Source organism: Physella acuta, unplaced genomic scaffold (genome assembly GCF_028476545.2).
Source record: "Physella acuta isolate Inbredline_101_S28 unplaced genomic scaffold, ASM2847654v3 ptg000378l, whole genome shotgun sequence".
Classification (NCBI taxonomy): domain Eukaryota; kingdom Metazoa; phylum Mollusca; class Gastropoda; family Physidae; genus Physella; species Physella acuta.
Window position 1 is genome coordinate 194,983 of NW_026731897.1, and position 16,303 is coordinate 211,285.

General features: G+C 36.8%; 1 protein-coding gene across 1 annotated transcript; it reads right to left on the reverse strand.

Moving 5' to 3' along the window:
- Nucleotides 1-305: 305 nt before the first annotated feature.
- LOC131941953 (uncharacterized) lies at nt 306-9,455 on the reverse strand. The gene is made up of 2 exons (XM_059301588.1): nt 8,581-9,455; nt 306-1,556 (listed from the first exon to the last, which is right to left on the reverse strand). The coding sequence occupies exons 1-2, from the start codon at nt 9,286-9,288 to the stop codon at nt 306-308; spliced, it is 1,959 nt and encodes a 652-aa protein (XP_059157571.1). The 5' UTR covers nt 9,289-9,455.
- Between the last annotated feature and the right edge of the window lie 6,848 nt (nt 9,456-16,303).

The following is a 16,303-nucleotide window of genomic DNA, read 5'->3' on the forward strand; positions in this document are numbered from 1 at the left end:
GAAACAAAAGCAAAAACAAAGTAAGAACACATTTCGTCTGTAAAATTATTCCACTAACTTGTATTACCAAAAAATGTACATTTTTAAATAACTTAAAAGTTTGTAATCTTTATAGATTTACTATGACGTATTGATTTTAATTACGATAATGTAAAGCTAGATCTGTGCATTTCTATCACTCTGACGATAAGCAATTAAAAAATAAAAGTTGTATTTTTCTTCAGTCAATACTGCTTTTCTGATTTATTTGATTTTTTTCGTTGTCATCAAGTCTTTTAAACGATGCTAGCCTTACTACTTTCCTGTCATCCAATGCTATTTTTTGTTTCCTGTGTGCTAGGCTTTGAACTTTCCTGTGACCCAGGCTTTGAACTTTCCTTTGACCCAGGCTGTGAACTTTCCTGTGACCCAGGCTTTGAACTTTCCCGTAACCCAGGCTTTGAACTTTCCTTTGACCCAGGCTTTGAACTTTCCTGTGACCCAGGATTCGAACTTTCCTTTGACCCAGGCTTTGAACTTTCCTTTGACCCAGGCTTTGAACTTTCCTGTGACCCAGGCTTTGAACTTTCCTTTGACCCAGGCTTTGAACTTTCCTGTGACCCAGGCTTTGAACTTTCCTTTGACCCAGGCTTTGAACTTTCCTGTGACCCAGGCTTTGAACTTTCCTTTGACCCAGGCTTTGAACTTTCCTGTGACCCAGGCTTTGAACTTTCCTTTGACCCAGGCTTTGAACTTTCCTTTGACCCAGGCTTTGAACTTTCCTGTGACCCAGGCTTTGAACTTTCCTGTGACCCAAGCATATTATTTGTCTCTTGTGTCAAAAAACTTTGGCGTGACCCAACTTTAACTTGTGCATGTTGTGTCACAGAATTTAAACTTTGGCGCGACCCAACTTTAATTTTTGTGAACTGTAATACAGAATTTAAACTTTCGCTGTCCACAAGATTTTCATCGATTTCTTGTGGTTCTGGCCTCAAACTTTGTATTGACTCATGCTTTATTTCGCCTTCTTGTAGCGCAGAACTCTGAGACAGTATTGACTCAGATGTTTCTATCGTGCTGGTATCTTTGCGTTCATCGTTCCTCTGACCTGCTTCTTTTATCGACGAGAATTCAATTAATAGGTGAGAAGATCTGCTTAGAGAAAACCGCTGCGGGCCGCTGATTGCATTCCATATTTTTTGCCCGTATAGAACGTTCACCAGCGTGTAAAACATCATAATATTGTTCCCTATGATAGCGCCGAGGAGGTAGTGCATCTTGATGATTCGTGACATGGTTAAATGGTAGGCAGGCAGAAAGGCGGTCCACACAATACACGTCCATGTAATGAAGTTCCGGATTGTCCGACTCTGAAACGTGGTGTCTACGTGGGAGCAGGAGAGGTAGGCGCAGTGGTATGCTGGCGTTAGAATGGCCAGCGTGAACAGGTAGAAGGGGACGAAGAAGACTTCGTAGATGTCACACGTCAGCTCCACAAGGCTCTCCCCCAGAACCGGCTGGTGCTTCAGCGCTTGGATGGGGCGGGTGTGTACAATGATCACATAGGATCCATTCTAGGAGAAAACGAATAGCATTACGATAAATTTGATTCAACTCGCGACAAAACTGTCTTAAAACCAGAGGCGTAGCGACCTGGGGACAAACTTTTCGATTTGCACCCCCCCCCTCCAGATTTTGATTTGCAACCCCCCCCCTATTACTTTCGATTTGCACCCCGCTCAATCTTTCAATTTATTTTTCCAACCCATTTTGGCGCCCCCTAAGGTCGGCGCCCAGGGACATATGTCCCCCGCCCTCGCTGTGCTACTGCTTAAAACTCCTACAAAATAATGTCATTAAATTCTCGACAAATATTTTCATTAAATTTTCGACAAATATTGTCATTAAATTCTCGACAATTATTGTCATTAAATTCTCGACAAATAATGTCAATACATTCTCGACAAATATTGTCATTAAATTCTCGATAAATAATGACATTAAATTCTCGACAAATAATGACATTAAATTCTCGACACATATTGTCATTAAATTCTCGACAAATAATGTTATAATACTTTTGGAAAATGATGCAAAATATTTGAACTGGATGACAAAATTAATTCATTTAACGAGTGTGATGTGTAATTTAGCTTGAGTGATTGAGAAGCTCCTCCAGCGTTTGGTGGATTTAGAAGTGTTGAGATTCATTTCAATATCTCGACCTTTCATACTAAACTAGTCAATGTGTTTGTGATTGAAGTTTTGTTGTTGGTTCTGGGTGCATTAAAAACAAAGAGCGAAAACCGTATCGGATACGGGATATAAATGACGCATTGTAACCGTCAAACAATCTGAATGGAGATTTTGACTAATGTTGACGCTTTGCACATGCTGGAATCATTTAGCTTTAACATCATGTCCGTCTGTGTATGTGTGTGGTAATGTGTGTGGTTGTGTGTGTGTGGTTGTGTATGTGTCTATGTGTCTGTAAACACAATTACTTTAGTACCGTTTCAGTTATGATCACCATATTAAAATAAGTTTGTAGTTTTCTATCAACTTCTGAGCGATTTCCGGTAACCAGAAGTGGTACTCTACTTCCGGTCCCTTAAAAGCCGATAACTTAAATATCATTAAAGTTAGGTAGACTAAATTTCACACACAAATATTAGATTGTATGCGCGGATTTTCGATTTCCGGTGTTCGGAAGTGGTACTTTACTTTATTGCCTTTGTTACACGATAGCTTGAGACGAATACTTAGACGAAATATCACATATAAGTAAAAGATCGTTTACATAGATCACTCAATTTTTTAAGTACTTCCGATATCCGGAAGTGGTACTTTATTCAAAATCTGGTTTATAAAATTACTAAAAGCTTGAATAACTTAAGTATTGTTTCAGCTTGACGAAATTTCATAAATTGGTATATGATCTCATGTGTTGTTTTCTGCCGAATTCGGAGCGACTTCCGGTGGTTGGAAGTAAAAGATTACCGTTATTTCCAATTTCTCAAAAAGATAACACTGCTTACTAACTTTCCGCTATATTATATTCACACTCTTTATGTTCATTGGGTGCGCATTCTTTTAACTTCGTGAATCTGTAATGTTTTATTATTCTGGATAAAGCGGGAGTGATCTCCCCTAAACTTTCTCGAATATTCTTATATAACGGTACGTGAAGTGGCAATTCGGGATTTAGATATGACTTTAATCACATTTGAATTACTTAAACTTTTTAATAGAATAGAATTTCATAGAAAACAGCATTGCGCACAAAGCGAACAGCAAACAATGTGTGTATAATCGTGCGGAATATTAGTACATTCTAAATATCATATGCGTTTTTTTAGAAATCGAAAATGCGGCTTAAGTACTACTTCCGATCAACGGAAATTTCTCAAAATTTGAAAGAAGGCAAAAAATTACATATTTTACTTATATTTGAAATTTAGTTCATATATCTGAAACAGTATTTATAGGCTTTTAAAAAACCAACAGTAGAGTAAGTTCCATTTCTGGTTATCGGAAATCGCTGAAAATTTGATGCAGAACTGCTATTTTAATACAATGCTTATTTATGACATTTCATCAACCTAGCTGTAATGGTACTCAAGTTATAATGTTCACAGACACACACACACACATATATATATATGCAGCTAGTTATTATATATATATATATATATATATATATATATATATATATATATATATATATAAATATATATATATATATATATATATATAAATTATATATTATTATTTATTTAAATATATATATATATATATATATATATATATATACTAGCCGTCCCGGACAGGCCCTGCTCTGGCTTCTGTGAAAAACCTTTCTGTTAAAGACCATTACCTGTGTGTTTAGTAATCATCATAAACCCGGCATTGCCCACCCAAACCACAACCAACCAAAACAACAAAACGCAAACATAACGCTAACACAATTACAAATACAAACGAAAACAAAAACCTAACAACAAACCCAACCACAATCACAAACACAAATACAAACACAAAGAAAAAACAAACAAAAAAGCAAACGAAAACAAAATCCTAACAACAAACCCAACCACAACCACAAACATCATACGAACACAAAGAAAAAAACAAACGTAAAAGCAAACGAAAACAAACCAAATCCAAACGCAAAACCAGCCACAAACACAAACCCAAAGAAAAAAACACAAACGAAAAAGCAAACGAAAACAAACCAAATCCAAACGCAAAACCAGCCACAAACACAAACCCAAAGAAAAAACACAAACGAAAAAGCAAACGAAAACAAACCAAATCCAAACGCAAAACCAACCACAAACACAAATACAAACACAAACCCAAAGAAAAAAATACAAACGAAAACGAAAAAAGCTTAATAATCGACTATAGTACCCCAACTTATTCATAGTCGTTTTGCACTCACTTAAACGAATGTAGGTGCCAAACGAAACGAAATGAACAATTATAATACTCCAAGCTTATCAGTAAAATACCTACAACATTTGCACTTGATCAATCCCCGCTAATTATGTAATTATTTTTTTCCCAACACCAAAACAAAGTAATAAAAAGTAAATTCTTTTCCACGAATGCAATGTTTTATAAAGGGAAGTAATTGTGTTTTCCTAATTTATCAAAGGGAAGTAAATGCTAAAGGACTAAACATAAATAATTTTTGAGAAATAATTAGAATTTTTGTTACTTTTTTAAAATTGTGTTTAATGAATATGCCGACAATTATTACTATCAGTTTGAAAAATGAAAATTATTTCCCAACACTTTCAACAGTAATTTTTTAACTCATAAATTTAGATTGTGACCACGGTAAATAGTCTAACACTTAAATCCATAGAAGTATGTCAACGACAAACAAACAAACAGTTATGTTGCATGTTAGTTTAATACAGAATTGAGCTTTATATGTTAGATCAGGGGTCGGCAACCTTTTGAGACAGAAGAGCCAAAAGTTACAATTTACAAAATTTCCAAGTTTTTAAAGAGCCGCCAACATTTTTATATCATCATTAATATTATGATCTTTAATTATGATTTAGTAAATATATATATATATATGTGTGTGTGTGTGTGTGTGTGTGTGTGTGTGTGTGTGTGTTTGTGTGTGTGTGTGTGTGAAACTTGGGAAAATTGTTGAGAATACTCCTAGGAAGGTTTGTGCAAAAAAAATTAAGTTCGCAAGGGCGGCGTCCCAGGGGGGGGGGGGGGGTAGAGGTGCGATTTTTCTCTATATACGGTAAAAACAAAGTTGTATGCGGTTCGACACAGTTTATCCGAGTGCCATGAAACTTTGGGGAGTAAATGAAAATACTCCCGAGAAGATTTCTGCGAAAAAAAAAATTAAAATGTCTTATGAGCGGCGCCCGAGTTAGTGCATTTTTTTGTCAATACACGTTTTGGTGCCCAGAGTTCCAGAGCGGCTGTTAGTACTTGGCATCCGTTAATCGGGCGTTCTGCATTGCCAAGTCGGCAAAACTGCAACAGACGCAACCGCCGGCACCTCGTCCATTGCGCGACCCGAAGAGCCCCGGGCTCACCTGCGATCACTATAGCGCCTACATTCGTTTTTTTTTTAAAGTCTGTACACTATAGACACGATGGGCAACAATACGTTCATTTTAAACAGCGCGATAGGCTATGGATACAATGTATTGCTATAGTCGCTCACTAAATTGAGTCACTGCATGGTGCGATTTGGCGCCCAGGGCTATCCCGTGAGCACTTAGAGCCTACCTTAGTTTTAAGGAGCACCCTACGAAACGACATTCCGACATTCGATAATTAAACCTAGCTAGGGGCCGTACGCGGCGCCCCGGCGGTAGTGTTATCGGGTTCACGGGAGCGCCACTTACCGTCGGTAGTGATTAACGGTGATATTACGGTGAGTGATTAACTTACACTCAAGGCTTTCATACAGCACGCCATGGTGGTAGGTGGTAGAGTAGGAAAGCAGTGCCCTGATAAATATTATCCAAACACAGGAATTGTTTACATTTAAATAACTCACGTTTTAGGAAACAAGGAAGCAGTTCTACATTGAAATATCGAGTAAATAATGTTCTAATAGAATAGCGAGTGTTTAATGTTTATATTATTATTATATTGTTCACTACTGAGTGTTGCAGACTAATACATTTATGAGTTTTAAAAATAAAATAAAATAATTTTTTATGTTTGTGCATCGAGCTGAAGAGCCGCATCTTGACACCAAATGAGCCGCATGCGGCTCGCAAGCCGCAGGTTGCCGACCCCTGTGTTACTTATACATATATCAATATATATATCAATATATATATCAATATATATATATCAATATATATATATATCAATATATATATATATCATATATATATATATATATATATATATATATATATATATATATATATATATATATATATATATATATAAATATATATACATACATATATATATAAATATATATATATATATATATATATATATATATATATATATATATATATATATATATATATATATATATATATATATATATATATATATATATAAGAATAACGAATGGCCAAGGTAGTTTGGTAAGCTTGGAGCTTCTGCGACGTATGTGTATGTCTTTCTTCAGTATAGCAAGGGAGTAGAAATGTATAGCTGTGTACATGCTTGTGAAATTGGCAATAAAATAAAATTAAAATTAATATATATATATATATATATATATATATATATATATATATATATATATATATATATATCAATATATATATATATATATATATATATATATATATTGATATATATATATATATATATATATATATATATATATATATATATATATATATATATATATATTTAAATAAATAAATATATATATATACAAATATATAATATATATATATATATAAATTATATATTATTATTTATTTGAATATATATATATATATTGATATATATATATATTGATATGTATATATATATCTATAATATAAGCGGGCTGTGTCTGTCCGTCATCGCTATAGATTTTGGAACCATAAAAGTAAACTATGCACTACGCAGTGCTTTTGAGTGCACAGCAGTGTCTTATTATAAGTATTAGAGTAGGGTTTGTTTATATAACGACATAGAGCTATTTTATAATTTCCACTGTTTGTACAATTTTGCATAACGTAAAGAGAATATTAAATACATGCACATTGCTGAAACATATTAAAAGGATCAATGTCAAATATTGTTTTCGTTAATATTCCTAGAGAAAGTGGATACATTTTAATAACATAATAGCTGTAGGTTAGAAAAATCTAATTAAACTGTTTAGTAATTTTGCCAAGGGAGGTATTTTAAAAATAAATTGAACTCACGCTAAAAATGTGAATGCAAAATCTGCAAGACGGAATAATTGTTGGAATAATATAATTAGCAAAATGTGAATGCAAATTATGCAGACGTGTAAGAGTACATTATTGTTGGAATATTATAATTAGCATTGATTGATAAAAGGCTATTTTTTATTTATTTTATTCACTGAATGTAATGTTTACTACTTATAATTTTTAATCAACTATTAAGCACTATTATAGACGCGTCATCACGTTCATTCGGTGCGCAATGGTTTTAGTTATGAAACTCTATTGTAAATTTTTAAAATTTAAAGTACTGGGAAAAAAATGCGTGAATGGATAAAGTGAAATATTGTAGGTAAAACACGGATATTTTAAATACTGCCTATTATTTATACTGTTTACTAATTATTATTCTATCTTTCGGTTTGCGTACAAGCTAGGGGTTTTATAGGAGAGGCGTAGCGAGGGGGGGGGGGGGCATATGTCCCCGGGTGCCAACCTTAGGGGGCGCCAAAGTGGGTTGGAAAAAATTTGCGAGGGGGGGGGGGTGGTGGAAATCGAAAGTTTTAGGGCGGGGGGGGGGGGGGAACAGGGGTGCAAATCGAAAGATTGAGGGGGCTGCAAATCACCGGAAAGGGCGCGATTTGGCGCTACGGGCTAGACTGTGAGCAATATGCCTTTATGATTGCATTTAAATTGTGTTTATGTTATGAGTGTTGTGTTTGTTTTTTCGTATGTGTTTTTTTTTGCGTTCGTTTGTGTTGTGTTTAGTTTTGTCCTGTTCCCAAGTTGGTACATTTAAAAAAGATTTACCGTGGCGGAGCACGGGATGCAGCTAGTATATATATATATATATTTATATATTTATATATATATATATATATATATATATATATATATATATATATATATATATATATTCCAAGTTGGTATATTTATAAAAGATTCACCGCGGAGCACGGGTTTGTAGCTAGTATATATATATATATATATATATATATATATATATATATATATATATATATATATATATATATATATATATAAATATATATATATATATATATATATTGTTACAGAACAAAATATCCCATATACAGACAAATGATCTCAAGGACAGATGATCTGAGGAGAAAATATTTCAGGACATATAATACCTTGGACCGGGTGCGGGTGAATCGATCCCCCCCCCCCCCCCCCGCAAACTCACAGAGACTGCCTGGTGAGAAACAGTGTCACTTACCAAAATCAAAAAGAAGCCAGCAGTAACGAGTGGCCAAGGTAGTTTGGTAAGCTTGGAGCTTCTGGGACGTATGTGTATGTCTTTCTTCAGTATAGCAAGGGAGTAGAAATGTATAGCTGTGTACATGCTTGTGAAATTGGCAATAAAATTAACGGTAGCCACGTTACATGCGATGTCCGTCGACTTAAAAACATAAATTGGAACGGTTAAATAGCCCAGCATGGAGGTGATGCATCCAAAGATTAAAATATTTTCCGTGTCTTGAATAACCTCGATCTGGTTCTTGTGGAAACAAAACTTGATGCCCAACAGGCAGGTGGCCAGCATACACACGGCAGCCAGGAAGAGGAAGCAGATGATGATGGACGAAGACAGGTCAAGTTCTTGTGCTACGATCTCCACGCAAGTCATGCTGTTTGTCTCGGGCTCCTCTTGCGGCCATGACAGGTGTGGACAGACGCTACACATTGTTCGATTTTTTGAGGCGATTTCATTGTGCTTACACCGTTTACATGTCCAGCAGCACATGTCGTTGTGGAACAGTTTATAGTGGTTGTCTTGGCAAGGCGGTTTGCAGTAGGCCTCGGCTCGAACTTGAAATGGCGAAAACTCGAACACTTTCCAAAGAATGTCTTCGTACGTGATTAGCGTATTATTCAATGTGAAATAAGACCCTAGGGGGGTACTTATAAAATTTGTTCTGTTCATCAGCGCTTTGAAAAATCTGATAGAACTCTAAAACCTCCAATACGTCCCCTTCTTTGCTAAAAAGAACAGGTTTTTCGCCAAGAGTACTTTCAATACCCTGGAGGATCATATTTTTAAAATCTGTTCTATGATTGTAAAAACAATTTAAAAACGCTTTACCTTTTTCTGTGCACACTTCCTTGTGTAACTCTTGCAACACTCTCGAATACAAATACAACGATCGACGTAGCGCGGTATACTTCGGTACCTGTCGATTTAACTCGCTGTGTTTCATCGCCGAGAGCAAGCATGAGTGATTTTCAAAGCAGTTAAATGTGTCCTCGTACGCATTAAGAAACCAAGGGTTTTCTCTGACTTCTCGGCTGATGTTGAAATTTTCAAAGGTTTCATGGGTGTGATTCGTGGCTTGTATTTCAGACACAACAATCATACCGTCTATGATTGATTCTTGCATCACGTTTTCATGAAAAAAATCGTTTCCTATAAATAGAAGTTTTGATTGGGCTTGTTGCAACTTGACCGCTTTGGATATCAACTCGGCTGCTCTGTCAGTGACAAGCGCTATCACAACCTTGGCCACTTTCGTACTCCGAAGCATATTACTGACGATTTTGCTATAATTCGTTAAATGCCCAACGTGGTAAAAGCGATAGATACACCAACCTTGCTTGACAGCCTCGGCACGGAACTGTTTACCTATATATTCTCCATACATGTTAATGTCCAAAATTAAGGAAAAATAGCTGAGACTATATTTGTTCAAAAAATGAAAGGTACTAGAGATGTAGTGGCGAAGCGGTGAGATCAATCTTAAAAAGCTGGGGTAGGCTTTCTGAAATAGAAAAATGTCGTGCACGTTATTGTAGTAGTATTAAAGACCTAAATGCTGGTCGGTAAAACATCATTAGGGATGGAGGTAATTAATTACAAGCGCGGTCAGTGTCCAATGGTTCCCAATAAAACGGCCCCCTGGACAGGACATGTGCTTATAGCACACTACATGTGTGAATCCCGACAATTAGTTCCTATAACTATATTATCCCTCTATATGGCACATTTCAATAAGGCTCCTGACATTAAGGCTCCCAACAATAAAACACCCATTGCTATAGTGCGTATAGCCACCGACAAAATGGCTCTAGTCCATATGGTCCCAAAAAAAATGGCTCTAGTCCATATGGTCCCAGAAAAAATGGCTCTAGTCCATATGGTCCCAGACAAAATGGCTCTAGTCCATACGGTCCCAGTAAAAAAATGGCTCTAGTCCATATGGTCCCAGAAAAAATGGCTCTAGTCCATACGGTCCCAGTAAAAAAATGGCTCTAGTCCAAAAACGGTCCCAGACAATACTCACAGTGAAAATAAAACTTTTTTTTTCTGATTTTAACTCTTGCCTTCTGTATCTCATTACGATTTAGTCTTGCACGATGTAGTTTAGGGGAAGTAGCTCCCACTTATTTTAGATGTGAAGTGATGATGAAACAAAATAATGAGACCCTAGTTTACTCCTTAATTGGCCTACTAAACAGAGTTTCTTTAAGACATCTTTCTCTTTGGGGTCATGAGGTACTTGAAACATCCGTGGTGGGGGGAAGGGAGGGGGGGGGGAGGGGGGCATATAAGAACAAACACTGGCTAGAGCATATATTTTTTAGTGTTTTTATATTTTTATATTCAGTTGGGGGGGGGGGCGTTGGACGTGACCCGGGCTATAGGGACCCCCCCCCCCCCTTTCGCCTCCCCGAAGAGATGCCTGAAAGAAACACTGCTAGTGAATATGATGGTATCTGTATCAGCCTGCCTTATTACTCAGTTCGTCAAACATTGTCGAGAAGTTGATGACTGGAATCTCAACGGCTCCCAACAGGCTGGAGATGATGGTAGACAAAAAATTGAAGATCGGCCCGATACCCCCAATCACACGGTAGCTACGCAGCATTCCATGCCGTACTTGAGAAAAATAGAAAGAGAATTACTTTGTTTGAAACAAGTTTTTATTGCTAGAGTTTGTACGTTCTCTAAATAGGAGGGGGGGATTTTTTTTTAAATTTATGTGTAGGTAACATAAGTGATTCGAAAATTAAGCTATAAAATAAAAAAAAAATATGGAAACTAAGAGATACTTCACATCTAAGTTAATTTACATGGTGTCAACTAATAACATTTTAAGAGGTACTTTACATATAAGTTATTTAACATGGGGTCCAACAAAAACATTTTAAGAGATACTTCACATCTAAGTTATTTTACATGGTGTCAACTAATAACATTTTAAGAGGTACTTTACATCTAGGTTTTTTTAACATGGGGTCCAACAAAAACATTTTAAGAGATACTTCACATCTAAGTTATTTTACATGGTGTCAACTAATAACATTTTAAGAGGTACTTTACATATAAGTTATTTAACATGGGGTCCAACAAAAACATTTTAAGAGATACTTCACGTCTAAGTTATTTTACATGGTGTCAACTAATAACATTTTAAGAGGTACTTTACATATAAGTTATTTAACATGGGGTCCAACAAAAACATTTTAAGAGATACTTCACGTCTAAGTTATTTTACATTGTGTCAACTAATAACATTTTAAGAGGTACTTTACATCTAAGTTATTTAACATGGGGTCCAACAAAAACATTTTAAGAGATACTTCACATCTAAGTTATCTGACATGGGGTCCAACAAAAACATTTTAAGAGATACTTCACATTTAAGTTATTTTACATGGTGTCAACTAATATTTTTTATTTTTTTATGGTGTCAACTAATAACATTTTAAGAGGTACTTTACATCTAAGCTATTTTACATGGGGTCCAACAAAAACATTTTAAGAGATACTTCACATCTAAGTTATCTGACATGGTGCAGGGGAATTACCTTTACCCTATTTTCTAGAAAGACACCATTTTCCTGAAAGTTTTTTTTTTTAAAGCATGGTCACTTCCCCTTACTCATGAATTATTCCCTCCCCCACATCACCGGGTAAAATCTACGCGTTTACGTACCCCCTAAACACAAACACAGACACCCCCAGACACACACGCACGAACACACACACACACTCATACACACACAGAGAGACACACACTGCCTATTTCCATTACCCTCTGGGCTTACTGCCCCGCCTAAGACAAATATTTCTCTGGCAAATCTGTTTGAGGCCAGATATATGGTCAGTGTACGATGTACAGGCATAGCAGACGGTCACCTGGCCTAAAGCTTTTGGGACGGACGGGCATTATGCCAAGTAGGGAACACAACACCCGGCCTGCTGCTAACCATCCAAGTGTGTTGATGATTGGACATGCTCTACCAGTGGCGTAGCCAGGATCGTCTCAACGGGGGGGGGGGGTGCCAATTTTTACCCGGGGACAAGCTTTCGATTTGCACCCCCCCCCCCTCAGACTTTTGTTTTGCACCCCCCCCCCTTAAAATTTTCGATTTGCACCCCCCCTCATACTATATATATATACCGGTCTATGGGGGGGGGGGGGGGTTATGACCCCCCTCCTAACCCCCACCCCCCCTGCCTACGTCACTGTTCTCTACAAAATTACTTGACTATAAACGTGACCATCTCTCAGTGACTAGGTTGATTTTGTTGTCTTTTTTATTCCCACGTTTTCTTTAACTTGCTTTCTCTGTTTGTTTGTTTATTTGTTTGTCTTTCCAATCAAATCTTGCGATCGAAATTTCTGGCACTTCCCAGTTAGCTAGCGCGCTGAAATTTTCAGGGAAGCTTTCTTTTGGATGACCATAGAATATGCAATTGTTATTATTACTAAATTGATCAATGGAAACATTTTATTGAGCATTTTAGACCGCTATATAATCTATATATATAATTCTCCTCTGCGAGCCATTAGAAAAAAAACGAGCGACGCGTACCTCGCGCGCAGTGAAGCGAACGATCCCACGTCGCCACAGGCTTAGGGGCAGATAATTTAGTTTGAACCGAGTTTAAAGTTACAGGAGGTAGGCCAGTTTGGGGGGAGACGATATGGTCGAGTGGATTGGGCACACGATTGCTATCCCACTCGACACGGGTTCAAATCTATGTGTTCTAGTCAGTAACGTATTCACACAACAAAGCCATTGGCCTAATTTCAGACGCGACCAGATTGATAAAGGACATTCTCCCGACTTAAGCATTGACTTTGGACCAGATGGAATCCATCGGATTTTTTGGTGTTCGTCCTTTGTGAGTGTTTGTCTTCGTTTACCCAAAACAAAAGTGAATGCGAGAAGATAAAATCGATAGCAAGATTTTAATGCAAACAAACAGACAAAGACTAAAAAGTAGAAAATAATAATCATTAAAAAAGTTTTAAAAACCCACGTTTTCTGATTGAACTAAAAAGTAGAAAAATAAACGCTATACATCACAATAATGCAAGCGATCACTCTACTATAAGCGATCAAAAACGTGGGGGCTCCGTGATTTTCTTACAGTTTCTAATACTGCTGACTCTCGTACAAGCTCCCTAATAAAAGTCAATAGTATTATCTAATCAATAGTAATATAAACTTTTACTTCGGCGCCCCACGTTTTTCATCGCTTATAGTAGAGTGATCGCTTGCATTATTGTGATGTATAGCGTTTATTTTCTACTTTTTAGTTCAATCAGAAAACGTGGGTTTTTTAGAACTTTTTTAATTATTATTATTTTTACACTAGGAATAAAACAGTTTACGGTACACGATTTTCACAATGTATTTTGTTACTATTAGTTTAGTAAGGAGTTAATGTTGGAAGAATTACGTTAAGGAGGGGGGGGGGGAGAGTTGGGGACAGTGTTTCTTCCAGATTTTTTTTCTCGGGGGGGGGGGGGGGGCTCTTGAATTTTTCGGGAGGAGAGGCGGACAATATTTTCAGGATGGGGGGGGGGGGGCGGACACTGGTAAAAGTATATGTTTTCTATATTTGTTTCCATTTCGTTCGAAGGGGGGGGGCGATAGGACCCGAAGAGATGCCTGGAAGAAACTCTGTTTCGGGGAAGTAATAAGGTGGTTAGTGACGAGGGGGGGGGGGAGGAGACAAATCAAAGGTGTGGTAATTAGGGCGAGGTCGGAGACAAATCTCAAGTAATTGGTACGGTTTGGTTTGGACAAAGAAAAAAGTTTGGTAATTGATAGGGGTTAACTTGATGAGAACCTTTGACCTTTGACCTAGTACCTGTGAGATCAGCCGTCGCGTTCTGGTACTGGACGAAGCGTAAGGTGTTGAGGGCGCCGATCTTATCGCTGAAGCAGTCGTCTACTACCACAAATCCAACCGTCAGCCCAAGGACGCTCTCGACGTACTGCAGGAGATGGTGGTGTAGCAATGGACACCAGCGAGAAAAGTCTCAAAGGTATTTGAGAGGTCCATAAATTAATTTAAAAATCATGCACAGCGTAGTTACAATTAATATGGTTATAAAATCCTGCCTGTCTGGTTTTTTTCGGGACTTTACTAAAGATTGGATGTATTTGATGTTTTTAATATTTTCGGTAACTAAATAAAAATTTAAAAAAAGCAAAAACAATTTGGTTTGTCACGTGTAATGGCGACATAAACAATGGCATCCTGCTATTGGATAGGCCGCCATAAAGTTTTATTGTACACATTATAAGCTAAAAATAGAAAACTAGGTCATAGGGTTTTAAATTTGCATTGTTATTTAAAAGCTTGATCTGCAAAGTTTTGAAAACAAATAGTTATCGATCACTAAGTTACTGTACAGCCAATCAATATTTGTCTTACGAAAGTGAAACATCCGGTTATAACTTAGGCTTGATGAAAATTAATAGAAATGTAGCCTTAAACTCAACAAATTATTTTCAAGTTTTCTGGATTTGCAACTTTTATAGCATTTATTCTAAAAATATAAAATTTCTAAATTAATTTTAGGCTTAAGTTTTTATTTTTTATTTTTCTGGATTTGCAACTTTTATAGCATTTATTCTAAAAATATAAAATTTCTAAATTAATTTTAGGCTTAAGTTTTTATTTTTTATTTTTTTTTTACGGTCTAAATCTAAAAAGCACGTTTTTATTCCATGTCAACAACGTTATGGAAGGAATCTCGTCAACTCGCTGGTGTCCATTGTTAAACACGGGCGTTTGAGAAACTGTCTGCTTGAGAAATTGTCTATCAGTAAAACAGACGGAAATGTATTTAAGGGCGTCAACCATGAGACGGTACATATGTTGCCTGAGGGTTATTAAATATCACACATATTACCCCCCCCCCCATGTTAGTTATCGCCTGTATATTCCTCCACTTCAGTTAAAAAAAACTGAAGGGGTATAGAGATAGTTAGTGATAGGGATATAGATAGGATGGTTTAGTGAAAGGTCTTAGAGAGCTTAAGATAGGATAGTTTAGTGAAAGGTCTCAGAGAGCTTAAGATAGGATAGGTTAGTGAAACGTCTCACACAGTTTGATATAACATAGTTTAGTGAATGGCATCTGACAGCACAGATGACGCCTAAATGTGACAGTTCATGTGACACACAAAAGTGACAGTTCATGTGACGCCCAAATGTGACAGTTCATGTGACACACACATGTGACAGTTCATGTGACACCCAAATGTGACAGTTCATGTGACACCCAAATGTGACAGTTCATGTGACACCCAAATGTGACAGTTCATGTGACACCCAAATGTGACAGTTCATGTGACACCCAAATGTCACAGTTCATGTGACACCCAAATGTGACAGTTCATGTGACACCCAAATGTGACAGTTCATGTGACACCCAAATGTCACAGTTCATGTGACACCCAAATGTGACAGTTCATGTGACACCCAAATGTGACAGTTCATGTGACACCCAAATGTGACAGTTCATCTGACTACCAAATGTCACAGTTCAAGTGACACCCAAATGTGACAGTTCATGTGACACCCAAATGTGACAGTTCATGTGACACACAAATGTGACAGTTCATGTGACACCCAACTGTGACAGTTCATCTGACACCCAAATGTGACAGTTCATGTGACACCCGAATGTGAC